Source organism: Pangasianodon hypophthalmus, chromosome 16 (assembly GCF_027358585.1).
Source record: "Pangasianodon hypophthalmus isolate fPanHyp1 chromosome 16, fPanHyp1.pri, whole genome shotgun sequence".
Taxonomy (NCBI): Eukaryota; Metazoa; Chordata; class Actinopteri; order Siluriformes; family Pangasiidae; genus Pangasianodon; species Pangasianodon hypophthalmus.
The window spans coordinates 22784966-22807528 of NC_069725.1; the positions used below are offsets into that span (position 1 = coordinate 22784966).

Below are 22563 nucleotides of genomic sequence, written 5' to 3' on the forward strand. Positions count from 1 at the left end.
CTAAACTGAAGTCACTTCTTAGTTGTATATAGGTCACACGTTAGGAATTTCCCACAGCGCGTGTTACCAAATCAAAGATCAGTGGACTCATGTGATGAACATTTACTTAAAAGGGAAATGTGACATTGATCATTAAAGTAATAAACTGTACAAGTATACACACACACACACACACACAATATCACAGTTTAATCCACAGTGTCACAGATGCTCTGCACCACAGCATTGAAAGCTTCAGGCTTATCAGCATAAACATGATGGGGAGCTCCTTCAACAACCTGGAGAAGAAAAAGAGAGAGAGAGAAAAAGAGAGAGAGAGAGAGAGAGCGAGACAGACAGACAGAAAGACAGCAACAGAGAGAGCGATATTATCAAAGATATTAAAATGAATATAAATAAATATTAATGAATATTTATCATTGATGTCAAAAAGCCATATCTGAGTGTTTGAACTCTTGTGGTGCCTTCTGGGTAAAGAATACCTCTGCCACTGTATATCCACTCTGAAATAATGACTGTGACCTATCATTAGTATCTATCGTTCTTATGCCATACCACCGTATGTGTGTAGCTGTTTGGCCTGAGCCGAGCCACTTGCTCTCCAGTCGCACTGTCCATCCACGACTGGCCTCCATACACCAGGGTCACCGGGAGGTCAGGGGGCAAGAGGTGAACCCGGTCCAGCATGGGCTTCTTTGCCCAAAGCAGGGAGACAGACATGGCTCTGAACCCGACCTCACCACTGGGAAAGAGAGAGAGAGAGAGAGAGGGAGAGAGAGTTGAACTTAAAGTATGGAATAAATCACTTTGGGACATGCTGTTGTTGTAAAATAATCGATGATGGGGTGCAGTGATGTGGCCCAAAATTCTTGTTACTAAGCTGTTAGTTTCCTATAACAACACATCCTGAACTGCTTCATTCATCTTACACCACAGCAATTTGCCAACAATTATGATTATTAAATATACATTTTATATTTAATGTTGTGGAAAGTCCATGGCACACATTATCACGTCTGTTATAGCAGCTATAAACAGTCATTCCCACGCCAGCCTCTCTTTTTTCTCTGTCTCAGAGTTAATAGACAAAAAAATGCAGTTTGTCATGCTTCCAAGAAACCACAAGTCACAAACACCTTTGTCCTGAAGACTGTCCTGTGTCCAGAAACTTCCTTATTGTAACTAAGCACCATCAAGTATGAAATATATGTTTTCTTATATTTCTAAATATATGTCTTCTTACATAAAGCATATAAACAGGTACAATATCCTGTATGTTTTTTGTTTACTGACAACATATTTTTAATCCGTACATTATTAGCTTTAGATTATACAGAGAGAATTTTGAATGAATCGTTACACCAGAAATGCTAACATATTTATACGAGTGCTTCAGTATAAATAATAACAACAGCGCTGTACAAACATACTGTTGTCGTATCGTAATCTTGACTCCACATACTTGACTGTTCAATGCAGTACAACTAGAACAATGTATATACAAAGATATTTTTGTTGAATTAATTGTTATGGCTTGCATCTGTTTCTGATGTTCTGTCTCTGTTTGTTGTATGTGCATTAAGGTTTTCCAGAGGTCCAGTCCATTGTAGTTCCCTCCTGTGCTCCAGTCCACACCTTCCAGATCTCCATGTGCCTCATTACTGCTTGTGATGTCATCAATGCTCGACTATTTAAGTCTGATTAGGCCCTTTTAGCTTAGTGCTTAGTTTCATCTTGCTGATTGCTAATGAAGCCTGCGCTTGGTTTAGACCTTTGTTATTTATTTGTTCTTCCCCGTCATTTTTGGTTGTTTTAGCTTCATTCACTGTACGTAGTGAGTTTGCTTCACAGGGTGTAGGATGTGACTGCCATTTTGTTTGAGATTGGGTTTGTGTGTGTGTGTGTGTGTCTTTTGTAAAGGAGAGATGAAAATTTGTGTCTTTTGTGGTGTTTTACTTCTTTGTTTTACTCACCTGAAGTGATAAAACCCCAGTTGCCCACTAACCTATAAATATAAATCTAGAATATCTAAAACATCGATCAGGGTCAGCAGTGTATAATAAATGTCAGTGAGACAGCATGATAAATGTGTTCATATTAAAGTGTACCTGGGAGTCTGAGCATTGCAGTGATAAATGTATTCCATAATGGTATCATCCTGAAAAAGATCCTCGAAGTTCCTCTTGAAGTCTGGTCGGACTCGACTGATTAACTTTGGACCTATGAAATAATATGAGCAGATAAAGGAAGAATTAGATATTGTACGCAAAGAGGTTATTATACTTACACATCCTTACATCTTACTCCTTTTTCATACACATCTAAACATATTTTTTTAAAGAACATGCTTATTTGTATATATAGAGAAGTTTCCTGTAAAGAAATGTTTATTTAAAATGTATGGAAGGCATCTCCAGTGTCAGCACTTTGTAACAGTCAGAAGTACGGCTGTACGTTTGTTGGTGTTTTTTTTTAAACACAGCAAAGTCTGCAGGATGGATCGGCTTGTGCTTTCTGGTTTTTCAGTAACTTGACAAAGCTATATAGAAAAATGAGAGGCTGGTGAGGGAACGACTCTTTATAGTTTCTATAATGTTGGTGTCTTAACTATCCAAATAACCCTTGAGGAACCCTGGAAAGGTAAAGTCTCCTGGATGTTACATCACCTATCAAAGGGGTTTCATTACTTCTACCGATAAAGCAGACTTCACTCCTTCACCCATCGTCTCTAACACCACATTGCCTCTTACCCCATGGCCCAGTGGCGCGGACCACAGCCAAAGGGTTGAAGAACGATGCCACGGCTATGATCATCTCCACCCAGCGCGGGCATCCCAGACGTGCCACCCCCTCAGGAGGCATGGGCTCGAAACCCCAGGGGTCCACCAGGATCAGGTGACGAACTCTGACAGGGTAAAAGGGATGGAGGTGAAGAGAAAGAGAGGTACAAAGACAGGCACACGGTATGATTGTCTCCCCTCGTGCTTCTTTGTTCCTGTCAATCCCAGTAAATGGGGTGTGGCCTCTGTGCCTGTAATTCTCATTCAAGAGGGCGTGGCCCTCTAACTGTAACACAACACCCAAATCACATCGTTTTGCACCGTACTTCAGTACGATATCACATCAAAAATATTGTATTGAATCAACAGCTCCTTTAAATATAATCATTTATAGTTTATCATCAAGGTTTTTCTCATTCTTTTATCCTTCTAACCCTAATATGAGACAAAATTGTCTATGAGGATTTTACATTAAAATCATGTTTACTAAAGTGAAAGTTACTGTTGCACTGTGTATTTAAATATTTAGAGCTAAAATGGTTGACATATGAAAAGTGCAGTGTTCGTGACTATTTCCAGAGGTTTGTTTGTAGAATTATATTTATTTTTTACAGTTGCAGTTTATTTTGCTTTGTGTCACAGCGAGAACTTCAGCTTTTTCGTTTCCTCTTTTGTTGTGGCTATAAACCAGAGACCACATGAGCCTGAAGTTCACACTCCAGTAATACGCTGCATAACACAAACATATACAGTGGATTGCATAAATATTTAACCCCACACACACACACACACACACACACACACACACACACACACAAACAACTTGGACTTATTTGGGATTATATGTTATGAATCTACACAAAATAGCCCATACTACTACAACTGATTGCATAAATATATATGTAAATATAAAAATAGATATTCACCGGTTTTGCTGTGAAACCCTTAAATTAATTTTAGTGCCATCAGAAGTCACATAATTAGTTGAATGGAGTCAACTTGTGTGCAATTAAAGTGTCACATGATCTCAATAAGCTATCGAAACAAGTCTGGGGCAATGTTCTGGAAATGTGCCAGTCAGTGTTTGGTTATAAAATGTACCAAACATTGAACATCCCATGGAGCCCCATTAAATCCATTATTTAAAATGTAAAAGAACATGGCACAACTGTGACTCTGCTGAGAGTCCACCAATAATGTCCACCAATAATCAGTGACCCCTGTAAATAGGGGATTAGTCAGAGAAGCAATCAAGGAGCCAAGGGTAACGCTCGTCATGATGCTACCGCCACCATTCATTCACTGTAGGGATGGTGTCAGTGTTCAAGGGGGGTGATTACTTATGCAAAGCATTATACCTTGAGCTCCAATGGTGCCTTTAATTCCTGTTAATTTTGTCACACTATTCCACTGATATAGTTATACTGTATACGTGTGTGTCCTATACAAAGTACTCGATCGTCTCACCTCTCAGGATGCTGTATGGCATAGGATGTTGCCAGGTAACCCCCTAAGCTGTGGCCCAATAGGATCATTTTTTCCAGGCCCAGTGCCCGCCTCCAGTGTTCTATAGAGTTGACGGACTGCTGCTCAGCCTGAGCAGGGTCCAGTGGGAAACGAGGGCGAGAGCTGCGTCCGAATCCCAGCAGGTCAAAGGCGAAGACCGGACGCGATCGACACAAAGGGTCCAGGTTCCTTATCCACAGACCCACACCACCTCCGAAGCCATGTACCATCACCAGCGGAGTCCGAGAGCCTGCAAGGAGAGAACCCAACTTTTATAGAAAATTATATCTAATTTTCATCGTTCACTATTAAAAAAATCTATATTTATGGATATTTGAGCTCCAAAGCCTTTTGGGTAATCCTGTTGGTAGGCATATGTGCCTTTTAATGCTTTTATTTACTCTTCAAAAAGATCATCTCTTTAATAAATACACTGCCAGTCAAAAGTTTGTGCACCCCTGCTCATAGATGGTCTTCATTTTTACTATTTTCTAGTAGTTTGGAAAATAATAACATTAACACAATGTTACAACAAAGTGGCACATATCAAATATCACATATGTGGTGACCAGGAAAAGTTTTAACCAAATCAAAACTAATTTATATTTTAAATTCTTAACAGAATTCCTGATGAAGCTCTGCGCACTCTCTGCATCTTCTCAACCAGCTTCATGAGGGAACAGAGATGATCCGTTAACAGAAAAGACACAATCAGACTGACAGCCTACGTGATTTTGGAGCATCTCTGCGACTTTTATGAGTAACTGTGAGAGTCCAGATTCTGTCCCGAGTCGGCAGAGAGACAAAACGAGCCCACAGGTCATTCTGGACACCTGAGAGAAAAAGGAAAAATATACAGTTAGAATGAAGGGTACTTGGGCTGGGTGATATGGCGATATAATATTAATATTGTGATAAATTACACTGACATATTTTATTATTACTGACTGTGACTCAGATGTAAGTGATTGGACATTATTTTTGTACCAAATGTTTAAAATGTTCTCTCCTGTTCCATATAGCATGGAATGTAGACATTAAATGAAAATATAAAAAATTATTTGCTGTACTTTAGGAAGCCCAAATATTGTGGTATCCTATATATTGAAAATGTCTACATCTATCTCTCTGTCCATCTATCTATCTCTCTATCTATCTATCTATCTATCTATCTATCATAATATATTTTGATCTTACTGCCCACACCTAGGTAATATGATTTTATAACAAACAAATTACACAAATATGAGTGAGTTAGTGATGTGTCGTTGGAGACCGAGTCGACTCTTTGAACCGGATCTTTTATGTGAACATTGGGAGCCGACTCGGTATTCGGGAGTTGTTGTTTTTTTTCCCTTTTAATTTTTTCCTTTTTTAATGAATTATTTATTATTTTAAATATGTACAAGAGAAACAGAGTAGAAACTGAAATTTTATCAGTAATCAGTCACATTTGTTTAAATAAAGTTTATAACAAACAGTGCAATGTGTGCCTAGAATATGCTATTTTGATAAACACAAGGAAGAGAAGGATTTCAGTGAACAATACAAAAATATATATATATTTTTAAAAAATAAATAAATAAAGACACAGACCAAAAACGTCCAGCTGATCCATTCGGGATTCGACACCTGCGAGTCGACTCTTATCGGTGAGCCGAGTCTGACTCACTGAACTCTCATCCCTAAAGTGAGTAATCTGAAAAGTACCATCACTTACGGTCTAGGATTTTTGTCTCGGTGTTCTTCAGGAGGGAAAGTGAAGTTGGACGCCAAGAGGGCCACCAGGTACAGCGTGATAATCTGGGTGGAAGTCAAAGATAGACAAATAAAACTTAGAATAAATAAGACTATTTATTTTTTTTGGTTTGTTCACAGAAGCGAAACAGGTCATTCTGATTCACAGCGTGGATACAAGCTTATAACATCGTTATAACTGCTCAATAAAACTACTTGTTTACTTTGTAGAACTTACTTTTCATCGCTTTCGGTCTCGTCATGCATGGCGTTAAAAGACAGGAAACTGAGTTAATATTCTGTTCAGCATGAACGCGTGAGGAGGCAAATCGATGGCAGATCCCCAGCCTGTGCTGGTAAACTCACATGCTGGCAGCAGGGACTTGTTGTGTTAAAGCTCGCAGTCAGCTGACGGTTTAGCACAGGAAGTCCGTGATCATACTGCAGACGACCAGGACACTAAAGGGTTAACTTCCTCCTCGTGCCTATAGTGCGAAGTGCACTCTGTGGAATAAGTAAATAATTAATCAATAAAAATAATAATATTCCTTTTAGAACATTTTAAAGTGGATGTAAAAAGTATCTGCAGTCTAATATATGTATATATGTATATATATCTACAGTATATATCTACTGTAAAAACAAAATGTTAAAACTTGAAACCTGTGCACACTTTACTGAATTTGTTTAAACATTTTTTCCCCATAATTATTGTAATATCTCCCTCTGACGATGCTGTTATTATTCACATAAATGCACTCTTTTTGTATTGTGTATTGATATTATAATTTTAAAAAATGTTTTAAAAAAATATATAATAATAATAATAATAATAAAGGAATAGGCTTTCTTGTGTAGCTAGGCGGAACTATTTATTCGTTCTCAGATCTCCGTAACCCAAGGGGAGGTTTAAAGCGGTGACACCCGGCAGCTTGAGGGAGTGAGGTTATAGTGCGCATGCGCGTGGGTTAACGGGACACGTCAGGACGGAGCAGGGTTCGGTGGAAGCTGCACGAGCTGCTAGAATTCAACTCAGAAAAAAAATGGCGAATTCTGTGATTTCTGTGATTTCCAAGTTTATAGAGGAGTACGCTAGTAGCACGTCGGCTAAACTGAAGCTAGTAGACGCGTATTTGCTGTACATCCTGCTCACAGGCGCTTTCCAGTTTCTTTATTGCCTGCTGGTTGGTACATTTCCGTTTAACAGCTTCCTGTCCGGCTTCATTTCCTGTGTGGGATCCTTCATCCTTGCAGGTGAGTGCTAGGAGAGACATGGCCTTCAAATCCTCCAGACTGATGGCTCAGGAGATGCTCTGTTCATTTTTAACTCTCCTCCAAAGCAGAAAAGAAAGACACCACTGCTGCTTCATTCTCAGCACTGACACTGACATGGTAGTGTGTGTGTGTGTGTGTGCTGCTCTGATATGAGTGTATCAGGTACAGCAGTGATGCTGAGCTTTATAAACACCTCATTCTGAATGCTGGATTAAAAAACAGTCCACCAGCCAGCACTATTCAGCCATCAGTGGTGCTGTGGTCAGAAAGTGACACTGAGGAAGGCTAGAGGATGATTAACACACACCTCACACACCTGTGTAAAGTTACACATAAGAAGACTAACTAAAACACACCTCATTTATCAAGCTGGATCCCAATGGATTTATGCATAAATTGTTCTTTTGAGCATTTACACAAAAAATTTGGTATTCGTGCAAATCCTGTAAATTTGGAAAACACGTTCATCGCCTACTCGTGCTCCTAAGTGTAAATTTAGAAGATAGAAGACCACAAAGGAAGGCTAACTAATGTAAACCTCGACTTGATTGACTTCAGATCATATAATTTGCATGGATTACTGCACTTTTATATCTGGAATATATAGTAGAGTTTAAATCATTAAAGAGCGACTTATAGAAGAGCTTTGGAGTCTCGATCAAAAACACATCCTCGTGCTAGTTCACTCAGTCAGGGACTACAGGCATCATCAAGAACGTTTTGTGAAAACCAGTCGTACTGCCGTTAATTAAAGAATATAAAAATAAAGAAAGTGAGCCAACATAACCCATAAATGAAGCTAAATAAAACTAATCATTCGGTTATGACAAAAGAAATGGCAGTGTATAAATGGAGGACGGGCCGGTGTGTGTCTGCGCAAGCCGTACGTCGTAAACAACGCAAACATTTACACACATCACTAAATGATTGATAAATGAGGCCCGTTGTGCTTTAAGCTCTACTCTCAGTAGTGCAAGCTTCCTACATGTACCTACAGAAGCTGATTAATTTCCTCCTCGTTTGCTGTCTTTCAGTTTGTCTGCGTATCCAGATCAATCCTCAGAACAAAGCAGAGTTCTTATCCATCTCACCGGAAAGAGCCTTCGCCGACTTCCTTTTCGCCCACACCGTGCTCCACCTGGTTGTCATCAACTTCGTCGGTTGAAAGGATGCCCTTGTGAATGTGAAGTACATGGTAAGGTTTGCACTGGTTTGTAAGATTTATCATCACATGCCACTGCGCCGCATCACTGCATGGAAAGGTTTCTGTAAGTTTTTGGAAGGAGTCTCCAGTTTCAGGACAGAGGACGTTGTATTTTCCGGTTTATTGGTAACATGACAAGCTGCGTTTTTGGTCTTATTAACTTCAAGAGAAAGGAATAAAAAGAGCGCTTGGTGAAGGAACGACTGTTTATAGCTCCTATAACGTAACCGATGACAGGAACTAGCTCATTCCACAACATTAACTGAAACTGTAAACGGATTTAAAAAATACAACGTGCCATTGTTTCATAAATAAGATAATATAATCATTGGAAATTGCTGTGGTGTAAGAGGAATAAAACACTTCAGGATGTTCAGATTCGCGATGTTAGCAGTAACTCAGCTTCACGCCAATCAAAGCATGTCCTGCAGTTTTAAAAGTCAAAACTTTATTCAGCAAATGTACAATAGGTGCAATAATGTCATTGCAAATCATTGCATGTTTCTTATAGAAAATGTAATAAATACAAAAATTCCGTGTGATCATGCAAATGCGTGTAATCGCAATCGTGTTTACTGTGAAAAACGATCTCCTTCGTGATTGTTCATTACAATTCAAGCACATTCAGTGTATTTTCCATATTTGAAAAATGGGACCGTTTTTATTTTCGTGGACTAATGAATCCCTCTTTCTTCTTCCAGATTGACTGAAGACTGAAGACCTTTCACCTCTAACAAACGATAATAAAAAATGAAACACAACACATTACACCTGCTCTCTTGATGTGATGGTTCAGTAACACATCATGCCACATTTCCAAATCACCCAGTGTGACAGTGCCTCCCTGAACAGATCATTCAGAAAATCTTAGACTTGATTTAGTTATTTCTTAGTGGGAAGTTTAAAGGTAGGCTCTATTTTTTCTTTTTTTTTTTCTTTTTGCAGAATCAGCCATACCCAAGCATTTAGTAATCGATACTCTGTCACCTGGTTGGACAACTCTTTTGTACTTGTTGATCTTTACAAATAAATAATATGAAACAAATGACTACTGTGGTGCTTGTGACTTGTCTGAATAAATACAAAGGTACAGTAAATATAAATATAAATGTAAACATAAAATGAACTGAAATTACAATGACGCTCTGCAAGAAAAGTGCGACACATGATGCCTTCAAGTGCCATCGTCAATTCAAGTTCCTGACATGAATGTAGTTTCAATTCCAAATGAAAAATGGGAGGTTTGGAAACGATTGAATTTCTCTCTTTGTTTTTGTTCTTTTTAAATTATTTTTTTTCTTCCATGTATTTATTCCTGTTATCTTGCTATGGTTTTTTTTCTTTCTTTCTCTTTTCTCTCCTTTCTTTTTTCTGTTGTTATTTTTTATTCTTTTTTTTCCTCATAGTCCATGTGTGTGTGTGTTTGTGTGTGTATCAGACATTATTGGGACTTTTCTGGGTTTAAAAGACATTTCTGACTCGTTATTCATGAACTCATGACCTTTAGCCTTTCATCATGGCGGAGGAAAGATTAATTCAGTAACTTTATTCTTTTTAAATGCAACTTACCCACCTTTAGTCACCAATCTGCCTTACATCTGTAATAAATGATTGTGATATGTATACATTACAACACGGCAAGATGTTAGGAAAATGCCAAAATACATCAAGTACCTAATATTCGCCGTGGATTTAAAAGCAAACACTTTCCCATACATCCCAAACGTTACAGCAGCCAAACTGGGAAACGCTATAAATCCGAGTCGCTCGTGAAGGCAGCATGGCTCACAAAAGCACACAGTACACGTCAGGGGTCATTGTATTACTGCGCATGCGCGGTGTCCTCCTCCGGCTAACTCACTTCGTAAACACAAAACTGACGAAGGTAAAGTCCTTAATGTTTATATACCTACAGTGTCATTTGTGTATTATTATTATTATTATTATGTTGCTGTATTGTTAGTTGAGTTAGACAGCTGTTAGCATGATAGAGGTTTAGATTAGAGCTGGATCTAAAATGGCTCATAATTATTATTATTATTATTATTATTTTGATGGATTTTGCACTAAAATAGATTCATAGGTCTAAAAAAGACAAACCAAATATCAGATAAATACATTTACAAGACTGCAGGGTAACACATTCTTCACATTTAAAGCTTAAATATTTGTATTTAGATGTTTAGCTAATTATAAATGTACAGCGTTTGTAACCTGTGTAAACAAAAGGTTTTGGTTTGTTCCTTTAACCTGAAGTTAATTTCATCTAAAAACTAAAGAGTCACTGATGACTTTATTGTTACAGGAAAATAATCAACAGTGAGCTGGTGTGATGAAGAGGAGTTACTGTTAGCAGCCCAGAGTTGATTATTTTCCTATAAGCACACATCCTGAAGTGTTTTATTCCTCTTACACCTCATACTTTTTATCCATTTATAATTACTTTTGTTAGCAGAAATGATAAATTGTTCCCTTACCAGCCTCTCTTCTCTCTCTCTCTCTCTCTCTCTCTCTCTCTCTTGCTCTTGAGGTTTATAAGGCAAATTTGTCAATGATTACAAGTTTTTTTTTTCTTTTTTTTTTAAAAGAACAACATGTAATAGTCTCTCTTTCTCTCTCTCTCTCTTTCTCTCTCTCGGTTTTTAAGGCAAAAAAGGACACTGAAGACTCCTCCCATATACACGTCTCCTTAAATAAACATCTCCTTACAGAAAGCTTCACCCTACCAACAATTAGATGTTTTTCTTTGTTAAATAGCAGCACGTTTTTAACGCTGTTATGGAAAATTAATCAACAATCTTCTGACCAATCAGAGTCCAGAATCGCTCCAATGCTCTGGCTTGGTTCACCTACATAGAATAAATAGCTTTTTGTATTTTTTTCAGCTCTGATCTTTATGTCTCTTTCAGCTCGTTCCTGAGAACGTAAGAGGAGCCGCCTTTAAAAGGAAGACCGTGTTGGTCTTCTCCATCATGGCGTCCACCTCTGAGGAGAATGTCCATGTAGAGGAGGTGGTGGTGGTGACAACGCCGGACAGCTCAGCTCAGAGTCCCACCGTGGAGGACATGAAGAACATGCTGGAGACCGCAGACCTGCAACAGCCTGAGTGAGAGACGCACAGCTTGTTTCTCAGCAATCCAGCACTCTTCCAGCATGACCTGGAATATGTCTAGCCTGTTCAGAGATTCTCGATATAGTCTTCAGCACAGAGTCTTCATAATTCATAAAAAATGTCACTTCATATATTGCTAACAAAGTTCTTTGGAAAAAATGATACAGTTTTGATACTGAAATTTCAGACTTATTGCTGATTTTGAACTTTTCATAGTGATGTGATGGCCTGAAGAATGGCTTCAGTAATTCTTGATTATTTTAAGAGCAACTTATTTAGTAGTCACTGATTCAGCCATGAAGGAAAACAAATGCGAAGTCCATAATGTTGTTTGAAACTTGTCTCAGGGTTGGGTTTTGTTTTGCAGGGTGGATAATATGGAGCAGAGTTTAGAGTCTGAATCCAGTCCTGCCCTCTCTCTGCCTAAAGAAGCAGTGCTTGGTAAGACATGATTACAAAGCATTATAGTTGTATTATACCGTATTATAGTTGCAGGGTTGGGAGAGAGTTCAGGAAATAATGGGTGAAACAAACAAACAAATAGATAAATAAATAAATAAAATGACAGAAAATAAATATTTAAAAGTGCAATCTGATTAGAAAAAGATTATTTTGAGTCTGGGATGAAGAATTGGTCTAAAGCATGATGATCCTGAGCTGGTCTGAGTGGCAGCGACAGTCTTGTAACAGTAATTCATTCAGGCTCAAATCTGAGTTTTTGAATGCACACGTCACACGCCAGCTCAGATACATCCTCATCCCGGAAAGTCGTACAGCCAAAGACCCTCCTCACACCTGAAAGTAATACAGCTAAAGGTTTGCCTCCGTATATCTGGTGCTGTCGTGTTTAGTGTGTAGAACACATTTTTGGATGCAGCATTTTGTTTATCTTCTTATTGAATGCATATTACCTGCATCTTCCACCCATCAGATTGATTCACACTGTCGAGGAGGACTCCATGAGCAACCCATGATTTGAAATGGTTGTACTTTGCATTAGCATCAAACAAATATTAATTCATATTTGAACTAGAAATAATAATAATAGTAATAATTACAATAATGGCATTGAAACTGTTTACAGACACAAAATGAAATTTAATAAGGAAAGCTAGAGCTCTGTTCTAATCCTATTGTGACTCAGGTGAGTGCTTTGTTAAATGCAGGCGCAGTTGAAGGTTAAAGCCGTTAAGCCAATTACATTAAAGACTCCTAGACAGCGCTGGTGTTCACTGTACTATTTAAATACGTGCTATAAGTGCCTCATTACAGTGATAAAGAATTTGACTTTTTCCGATTTAGATTGGATCTGGATTGTTTCTAAGATTTCTCAATTCGCTGTGTTTAACAATAAAAAAAATTCTCGATTCACTGATACATATCCTTGGGTAGATATTTACATTTCGAGTATTTAAAATGAGGATGTTTAAACAAAAATGGTAAAATAGTGTACGTGGTGTTCAGAAACATTTGACCTGATTTGTGTACTCTGGTTCTTTCTGATGTTTGTGACGTCCGTGGTATTGCAGGATAAAGCAGAGCGCTTCACTGCAGTAGGTGACGTGTAGATGGAGGTGGTGTGTAATTATAAGTCTGATGTCATTTCCCCCACACAGATAAGTTTTCAGCAAATATGGATATGGAGACGGACATCCTTTACCAAATAACCTGCGGAGACAGCAAGGCTGACCTGGTGTGGAAAAAATTCGTCTGCCCCGGCATCAACGTCAAATGCGTGCAGGTGAATGAGTCACGTGCTCACGTCACAACATGACATCACTTTAATGACACGAGCGGTTTCATACAGCAGGCTTTATGAGTGCCAGCAGGCTTTATGAGTGCAAGCTCACACACGTTTCAGTTTCACTCACTGAATAATTGTGCGCTCGGCCGCTGCTGATGTACGCTGAGCAGATTTCCGTTAGTTATTCGCATTAGCTGCAGCTGCTTTTTTTTTTTTTTTTTTGCTGTAGCGAGTACGGCTTTGTATCTTGTTTTATATCAACACAACACTGAATTCTCGATTCTGATTGGTCAGAAAGTGTTGATTAATTTTCTATAACAGCAGTGATAACAATAACGCTGCTTTCCTTTGGGCTGCGTCACACCACTGCATCAGTGATTATTTTCCTCTAACAGCACACCCTCAAGTGGTTTATTACCTGCATAATAATGTTATAATCATAATAATAATATTAACAAAATGTTAATAAAACACTTGAGGATGTGCTGTTATTGGAAATTAATCAACTTTAGTAATAGTATCTACTTATAGTATAATGTTATAACATAAGTATATTATTATTATTATTATAAATATTGTTCTGACATGGTGGTGTGAGGTGGTTCGAGTTACAACCTTGAGGTTGATTATTTTCCTATAGCAGCATGTCCCGAAGTGATTTATTCTTCTTAGACCGCAGTAATTTTCCAACAAATACCATTTTTATTGTTAAAAAAAGAATAAAGGCGATAAAACCCTTTTAGGAAATTGTTCTGAAGCTCTAAAGTTCTAATTTGTCTAAAGCTCAGTAACTTCAAAATTAAGAATGAATAAAGTTTAAACTACAATTTCAAGACTGTAGACTGTAGAAAGTGGAAAAGATTGCTGTTAATATGATGCAAAACGTTTAAAACCTACATTTTAACACAATATGGATGAAAAACTCTTTAATTGTTCCAATAAATAAATGTTATGGTACCTAATACGTGTATTGTTGGATTATATTCATAAAACAAATCCATGCTGGTGTTAAAAAACTTTTTCACAATGAAGTTGGTTACTGTCTGCAAAAGTTAGCACACCCCACCTCAGATCTTTGTATAACATTGATTTTATTTTTTTAAATAAAAATGGTATAGAAGACATTACTTGCATTGGTGAAGATATCAGACTGAAATAAAGCATTTGAATTTCATTGTTACGAATTAAATCCCATCTCACACTTAATCCTGACCTAAGCACGAGCTGATGTATGCATTATTTCACTGAGAATAGCGGATTTATTTATTTTTTCGGAGATCTGTAAATGTTTTTCTGTCTTGTGAGACCTGTAAAGCCTTTAAGAGAAGAAACAGTTCACTCTTAGTGTTTTGTTGATCGATCGCTCAGGATAAATAAGACATTTTTTTCTAGTTACATGATGATTTGTGCTGGATATTGACCTTGACCTTTGAAATTGCAATTTTGCATCATGCTATGGGACAAAGTGAAGCTCATAAACTGGTCTCATCACCTCTAATGCTTTATGTTCCAGTTCAACAATCACCTGATTAGTCCAAAGGAGTTTGTCTACCTGGCTGGAAAATCCACTCTGAAAGACTGGAAGAGAGCGATACGGCTCAACGGGACCATGTTAAGGTGTGTTACTCTGACGATAAAGCTGTAGCGTTGAGAAAATGGACTCGTTTATCTCCGTAGTGAGTTGATATTAACGTCTGTTACTGTGTGTAAAACGTAGCACAGTCATGTGATCGCTGCTTTTAGATGTAGCTTCAACAGCAAAGAGACGGTTAATAAAGCGATAATTTTCACATTAACCCAAACGTGTTACCTGCTTATGTTTATAAAACATACACAACCAAATTAAATGTTTAGACTTTCTAGATTGAATGTATATATTTAATTATCTTAGACATTCTGAGTCTATTTCTAAGACAAATGTAAATTTATAAATAAAGCCCATGCATAAAATGAATTTGAAATCTAAATGCATTTTTCATCACTAGTTTTGAATTAAAATGAATTTAGGAAAAGCCTCCTAGGTGAAAGTCCCTCATGAAGCTGGTCGAGAAAGATGCTGAGAGTGTGCAAAGCTGCATCAGGAATACGGCTACGAATTCAAAATATTAAGTAGTTTTGATTAGTTTGTTTATTAGTCACTGTACAATTCCATATTTGTTATTTGATAATATAGAAAACAGTAAAATTGAAGACCTTGTATGACCAGGGGTGCACAAACTTTTTAACTAGTGTAGTGCAAATTCAAATGTAAAAAACCCACCAATTTCATGAATAAGCAACATAACACTTTAGGACATGATGATGTTATAGGAAATTAATCAACGGCGAGTTACTGTTACTACATCAGAGTTGATTATTTTCCAATAACAGCATCCTGAAATGTTTTACTCCTCTTATACCACAGCAATCTGCCAATGATGACCTTTTTTTTTTTTTTTTTATTAAAAGAATGTTACATAATACTTTTTGTCCATTTATAGTTGCATTTAATGTTGGGAATGTCTGTGAAACAGGTTAGCTCCTGTGCTCACTTTATAGCAGATATAAATAGTCATTCTCTCACCAGCCTCACTCTCACTCTCACTCTCAACTTTTTCTTTCTCCCAAAGTTAATAAGACAAAAATGAGAGCTTTTTATGTAACAAAGAAATCGCTACGCGTGTAGGAGACCTCTGACTGTTACAAAGCGCTGACACTGAAGACTCGCCTCCTCATAGAAAACTTCACCATGTCAACAGTTCTATGTTTTTCTGTCTTAAATAACGAGTCTGTGAGATGTTACTATAGAAACGATGACGTTTAAACCTGTGATTTGCAGCTGCACTACTGTCAGAGCCGCTGGTATAGAAAATGAATCAAGACCTTCTGACCAATCAGATTCAGAAGAATGGTAAATAGTGAACAGTTTGAGGGAGGAAGGAGGAAGTTTCTAGATCCTAGTTAGGTACAGAATGCTAGTACTGCAATGTGTATTCTCCGTCCTCTCAGATGATTCTGATCCTGAAACTCATGCACTCGTGTTTTTTTGCTTTTCTCTGACTTTTGACCTGTTGATATTTTCTGTCCTGTAGGAAGATCATGGACTCTGGTGAGCTGGACTTCTACCAGCACTCGAAGTTGTGCTCCAACACGTGCCGCAGCACCAAGATTGACCTGGTGGGGACGCGAGCGTCTCTCAGCAGCCAGGCGTCCACCGAGACTGCACCGACTCCGTCTTCTACTGACGGTACCGCTCCACTACACACGTATCTGTGTTTCAGGAGTCACGCTGATGGCAAACCCTTTAACTGTTCTATACAGTTCTATAGAATTAATATAACACACAAGAAATATAATTGCACGCTTCTCCAGTTCTGTAAATATACATCACTCTATTTCAGTGATATGGCATCTGCTCTCACACACTGTTACAGTGTTTCATATATCCTGTAAACAATACAGTGAGGCATTAACATTAACATTAATATTATTTATGACGACTGCCTTGTACTGTGAATGTCATTGTTCACTGAAATATTGCTAATAGTGTATGTTTAATATGTAAACAGTAAATGGATCTACAGCCACGTTTACAACGGAAACCTCAGATGACAGCACTGAGTGGGTCACGGCTATAGGAGGTGAGGGAAATAACGAATGAAATACTGAAGTTAATCATTAGTTTTCCTCATGTGGTAAAGTTCTTTATCATTGTGCACATGAAGTACAGTGAAACTCATACTATTCTGATCGTATAAGGATACGCAATCTTTGTACAAATCACAGATGTGAGCGTGCCTTTAGTGTAATTAATGCATCTTCATCACACTTAAAAATCTATACATACCGCATTTTAATACAAACTGATTGATTTGTTCTTTGTTATAAGCACTTGTTGTAGGACTTGTCATTAGGCTGATCATTATTAGTAGGTTACATGACCATAACATGTCTGTAGGCTAGGAAGTCAGTAACGTACCAAAAACCCACAGAAAGCATCACTTCTCTGACCCTTCATTTTTAAACGTCGTCTATATTTTATTGTTCTGCATTTTAAAACTTCAGTTTAGTTTCGATGAGAGACAATAAAATAGAAAAGAGTGAGCGCCTCTTGGAGTGTCTCTGTACTGAAGAAAACACTCAAATCCTTTATCATCTTTATCATCTTTAGTTTTACCGTCATGTCAGTTCAGACAGGATGTATTTTATGTGTTGTTATTTCTACTTGTGGCATCGAAGGCATGAACATATTCATAAAATCTGGAACGCTTAATGAACTTTTTCTGTTGTCTGTCATTTTCATTATGAAGTCAAAATAGAAAAAAAATGATGAGCATGAAAACAAGTTTTAGGCGACTTTGAGTAACTAATTCTGTCCCTTTTTTCAGCTTAAAAAAATGCTACAGATTTAGTTTGAGCTTCTGAACTGACTTAAGCTGAAACACAACTGAATAATGCATAAATGAGTGAAAACGGGTTTTAAAAAAAAAACAGCCAGTTGACATGAAAAACAATTTTTTGGCCCAAAAAAAAAAAAAATCTGATCACAGTTTCTGTTTGTTCTCAGAGGACACCATGACATTCTGGAAAGGTCTGAAGGACGCCGGACTGCTGGAGGACATCGTGGAGGACCTGCAGAAAGAGATCGAGGAGATCCTCAAAGGCCTGGAGGAACGCATCCAAGAACCTCCGCTACAGGTCAAAGGTCAGTGGCTATATTCAGTATTGTAGGAACAGAAAGGTGGAGAAGAAACTTGCACAATTGTGCATTTATTTTGTCTCGGGGTGTGACTGTATACAGGTGTGGTGTTATATTTATGGTGTTACGATATATACAGTGTCACAAAAGCTAAAAGTTGTTTTCAAGTGTGTTGTGCTTCTAATATATGCAACACAAAAACGGTTTAAAACTGATAAAAAAACATTGCTGCAAAGCAGTATTTCAAATAAAGGCTTAGAATAGTTAAATACATACACTGCCATGGGATTTCTCATTGCAAGTGTAAACTTGTAAGAAGATACAGTGATTAAATGAGAACTGTATTGTTGAATTATAGTTATTTTACAGTATTTCTGCCTGTTGCATGCTTGATATTCACTGTGTGAGGAAATCCTTGCTAACTCTTTGTACCACCACATTTTTTTAAAAAAGATTCTTTCCCCAACATGGTCTTTGCAAGAAGAAATCCTGCAAAATTAAAGTGTAAATTAAAACCTTTCCATGTCATTTTGGTGAAATATATTGATGGTTTCTTTTAAAGTCGAGGTGTCGAAGTATGTAGGTAGAAACTACTGGCTGTTTTGCCAGAAATCCTTCACAGTGACATCCGACATGTTCTCCTCAGATCACTACACGTTTGTGTGTTAATGTACGAGAGTCATGTTTCTCATTTATATAGATGCAGTTCTGCTCAACAATATTGTTCAGAACTTTGGGATGCTGGACCTGGTGAAGAAAGTGCTGGCCAGCCATAAGAGCGAAATGGATCGCTGCAGGGAACAGTACACTCAGAGCTTAGCAGGTGAGTGATGAGTGATTTCAGTTCATTTATTACGACCTGTCTGGGTAGGCTGCAGTTATAACGTGTGGCTGACGTCCCCAAGCAGTAGAGCCAGAGCAAAGCTGTAATTCTTGTATTTCAAAAACACCTAAGTTTAGGGGGGAGGCTTATGGCCCAAAATCCTCCAGGCTAGTTTAGACTCAGAGGTGCCAACATTTACGATTTAGCCACTGAATGTATGTGATTTCTGAACATATTTAATTTGTTTGGCTCCTGTAGCCCTGGAGCGCCAGTGTGACGAGCACCGCAAGCGCGCCAAGGAACTGAAGAGCAAATCCCAGCACCTTAACAACGTCCTCATGAACCTGACCCCTGTAGCCACGCCCCCAGCTCCCAAACGTCCCCGCCTCACCCGTGCCGTGTCCGGACCCGCCTCGGTGATGGCGCCACCTGCTCAGCCCACCCAGTTCACTCTGCCCATCACCCAGCTTACAGGCATCCCATTGGACAAAATCCTGTCAGCCGTGGGAGGCTCCGCCCCTAATCAGGCACCTTTTATAGGGAGCTACACTGTCCTGACATCTCCAGGAGGAGCAGAACTGCAGCCCGATTCGTCCAATCTCACCGTGCTGAGCTCGGATGTAGCAGGAGGCTCCGCCATCGTTAAAGTGCTCAGTCCATTTCAGCTGGTCACGCTGCCCACTCTGGGAACCGGAACCACGCTGCAGAACCTGGCAGCACCAGCAGGGGGCAGCACCGTCGTGGCAGTGCCTGTTAGTACCACTACAGTGGAGACGCTGGGAGCTCAGGCAGATGAGACAGCAGAGGGGAACGCTGAACAGCAAAGCAAAGACAAGCAGTAGAGTCAATAAGACCTGGATGGAAATTTCCATTGATTTTTCAAAGAAAAAAATATAAGAAGTTTTTTAGTCTAATTAGAAGGTGTGTGTGTGTGTGTGTGTGTGTGTGTGTGTGTGTGTGCGCGCGCTTTTTTTTGATACGTTTCATGTCATGCACTGAAATCTTGCATTCCTTCAATCTCATGTTGGATTGCTAAAACTATTTTTATTTTTGTTCCCGTGCTTTAGTTATTTATTTTTCTAGTCACATAACAGCAACCAGTCCAGGACGGCGAGGGTTAAAATGGCGAGGATAAAAACGCCACATCTTTTCACTCTAATAGTCATTCAGTGTCATAAAAAACTGAAAGCATTAACAAGTGCAGAACTCCCTTTAAGAAAATCTTACACTGAGTTCACGCAGAAACGTGAAAGATGAGCGTTCGCTTTCTACGTTTGTGCAAAACACAGAGTTATGATTTCAGCATCAGTGACATTCGAATTGAGATTTTCTCGATTCTTTGCAAAGTAGGTGCGACTTAGTAAAGCGACAAATCCAAACAATTGGTTTGAATAAATCCTCACACCAAACCTATGGTGCATGTGATCCGATGTTTCTTCAGTTCCCCACTCACAGCTTTAGTTCCTACCTGCAATTAGTTCCTGCAACAAATGGAAGAAAAACTTACAACCATGGTTTAATCTTATCCTGTCATATACGACCTCTCATTAAATGTATATATGAAGAAAAGTCATGCTTGAAGTAGTGGAGATAATTGCCTCTTGTGCAGTTAGCTTGCTTTGCTAATCTGAGAATGAAGCTAGTGCAAAGTCTAGGATGTAACATGTAAATCAACCAATTTTCACGATGATTAGAGCACTATTGAATTTGTGGTTCTGAATCTGGTTAGCTTTACAATTTATATATAGCTTTACCTTTATCTCCGTTTATCTTTGGAGGTACAAAAAAAAAACAAGCAACAAACTACAAGCAACATGAGCCACTTGTCGCATGTTATTGTGAACGTACGGTTACTCAGTTCTTCGCTCCACCTCACTTGTGCAGTCGCTGTCATGAAACAAGTTCTTGGACCCCATCGAGCTCTGAACCCTCTGGGAAAAGCCGTTTCACCAGCGCTCCTGCATGAACACGCTCGGAGGAGAGCACTAATGACTTAAAAACTAGCTACCAGGCACAAAGTCCATACTTATTTAATTAATGCTCTGTTGAAGGTACATTTCTGAATTTTACGTTGTTGGTTTATTTGAGCAGAAGAAAAAAAAACCTGGGGTTGATTTGGAGTGTTTATGGTATTCATGTGTAAATATGTTGCTGTACTGTTACTGTGAATGCTTTGTAGATTTTGTGTTACTGATCAGTGTTATTTCCTAGCTTTCCCCTGATAAAAGGAGTTCAAGAAAACCTGACGTGTTCTTAGATGTGTTTATTTTCAGGGACGTGGCTGCAGCGTGCGTTTGCTCTTTGCCTCTTGGCTAAAACTTCTGGACTGGTTTTCCACTTTATTCCTGTTTATATCAAAAATCACAGAGCAGCAACAAAAAGCATTTCCTTTTCTTTTTCAATATATTTTACTCTCAGCACATCTAAGATGAGGGTGTTAAGAAAGATGGCATTGACAGCAAAGGTGTTGCATTTTTGTTGTTTGGCAAATAAATCGATCGTACACTCACTGGCCACTTTAATAGGAACACCTGTACACCTGATCATTCATGCAGTTTATTTAAAGTTAATGTGCAAACATCAGAATGAGGGGAAAAAAATGTGATCTCAGTGTCTTTGACTGTGGCATGGTTCAGAAACTGCTGATCTCGTGGAATTTTCACACACAATAGTCTCTAGAGTTTACACAGAATGATGCGGAAAACAAAACACATGCAGCGAGCGACAATTCTGCAGATGGAAACGGCTCGTCGATGAGAGAGGTCAGAGGTGAGCGTGTACGTTTTCTGTTCAAACTGCACTTTTATGTCTGACAGCACAAACACATCTTTTTTTTTTTTTTTTTTTCAAACAGAGTAGGAGTGAGTCTAGACTATCTGGTCTGTCTTTTGTGGCATGTATTAGTGGTCCACATTTCGCTGTAGAGCTTTATGAAGTGTGTGTGATGTGAGTTATAGCATTATTTCACCTAAATGCCCAGAGGAAGATCTGCTGCAGTCATAAATAGAAGATGTACAAGGCACAGGATGAGAAAAGATTAGGAGGTGCTTTACACATCACCAGGCTCAGTCACTGTGTAGTAGAAATTCCTATAAATGGCGTGCGCATTTCCTGCATGCGTAGTAGCTATAATTAACAATAATACGTGTAGGAAGGGTTCCGAACGCACGTTTCTCTCACACTTGACCAGTAGCATAATTTTAGCATAATTCATGTGTGTCCATGCTTTTATCTCTCTGCGTGTGTGTGTCTGTGTGTGTGGGTGTGTGTGTATACACTGGTGCTTTTCTTGACACACACCCTTTAAAGCATTATGATCCGCTATTGATCATTTCCCACCTCCTTTCTTCAGGAGAACACAGAAGCAAGGTGTCATTTCTGTGCCGAAGCTTTATGAGCATCTCAGTAGGCACCTCAAGAACATCTCAGAATATGAATATGAATAAAAGGTCGCTGTGGAGGTTAATTAGATCTACAGCACACAATTTTGCAGGTATGCAAAACAGGAATTTCGTTAGAACCTGATTAGCTAACTGATTCTGATTCTGATTACTATTTTTACATTCAGGGCATTAAATCCAAGATGTCAGAAATGTTACAGTTAATGAAAGCACCCAGGAAAATAACATGGTCAACATCCTGACTCTTGGAGAATAAAAGGTTAAATCTAGAACTCTTAAGGGGTCTTTGGTTGTCCTTTAGTG

General features: G+C 38.5%; 3 protein-coding genes across 4 annotated transcripts; 2 read left to right on the forward strand and 1 right to left on the reverse strand.

The window, feature by feature from the left end:
- Positions 1–174: 174 nt before the first annotated feature.
- LOC113530789 ((Lyso)-N-acylphosphatidylethanolamine lipase) lies at positions 175–6477 on the reverse strand. Its single transcript, XM_026921105.3, has 8 exons — positions 6262–6477; positions 6007–6089; positions 5015–5119; positions 4248–4536; positions 2751–2905; positions 2109–2220; positions 556–742; positions 175–278 (listed from the first exon to the last, which is right to left on the reverse strand). Exons 1-8 carry the CDS (start codon positions 6288–6290, stop codon positions 189–191), a joined length of 1050 nt encoding a protein of 349 aa, XP_026776906.1. The 5' UTR covers positions 6291–6477; the 3' UTR covers positions 175–188.
- Positions 6478–6969: 492 nt separating this feature from the next.
- Positions 6970–9550, forward strand: LOC113530713 (dolichyl-diphosphooligosaccharide--protein glycosyltransferase subunit DAD1). Its single transcript, XM_026920957.3, has 3 exons — positions 6970–7277; positions 8333–8493; positions 9204–9550. Exons 1-2 carry the CDS (start codon positions 7067–7069, stop codon positions 8461–8463), a joined length of 342 nt encoding a protein of 113 aa, XP_026776758.1. The 5' UTR covers positions 6970–7066; the 3' UTR covers positions 8464–8493; positions 9204–9550.
- Positions 9551–10148: 598 nt separating this feature from the next.
- On the forward strand, positions 10149–21100 carry gmeb2 (glucocorticoid modulatory element binding protein 2). 2 transcript variants are annotated; one of them, XM_026921444.3, is made up of 10 exons: positions 10149–10387; positions 11412–11608; positions 11982–12055; positions 13231–13355; positions 14872–14975; positions 16430–16584; positions 16907–16978; positions 17905–18042; positions 18737–18859; positions 19118–21100. In XM_026921444.3, exons 1-10 carry the CDS (start codon positions 10283–10285, stop codon positions 19699–19701), a joined length of 1677 nt encoding a protein of 558 aa, XP_026777245.3. In that variant the 5' UTR covers positions 10149–10282; the 3' UTR covers positions 19702–21100. The 2 variants fall into 2 exon arrangements, with proteins under 2 accessions (XP_026777245.3, XP_026777244.1); XM_026921443.3 differs by having other exon boundaries at positions 10291–10387; positions 11388–11608.
- The last annotated feature ends 1463 nt before the right edge of the window (positions 21101–22563 follow it).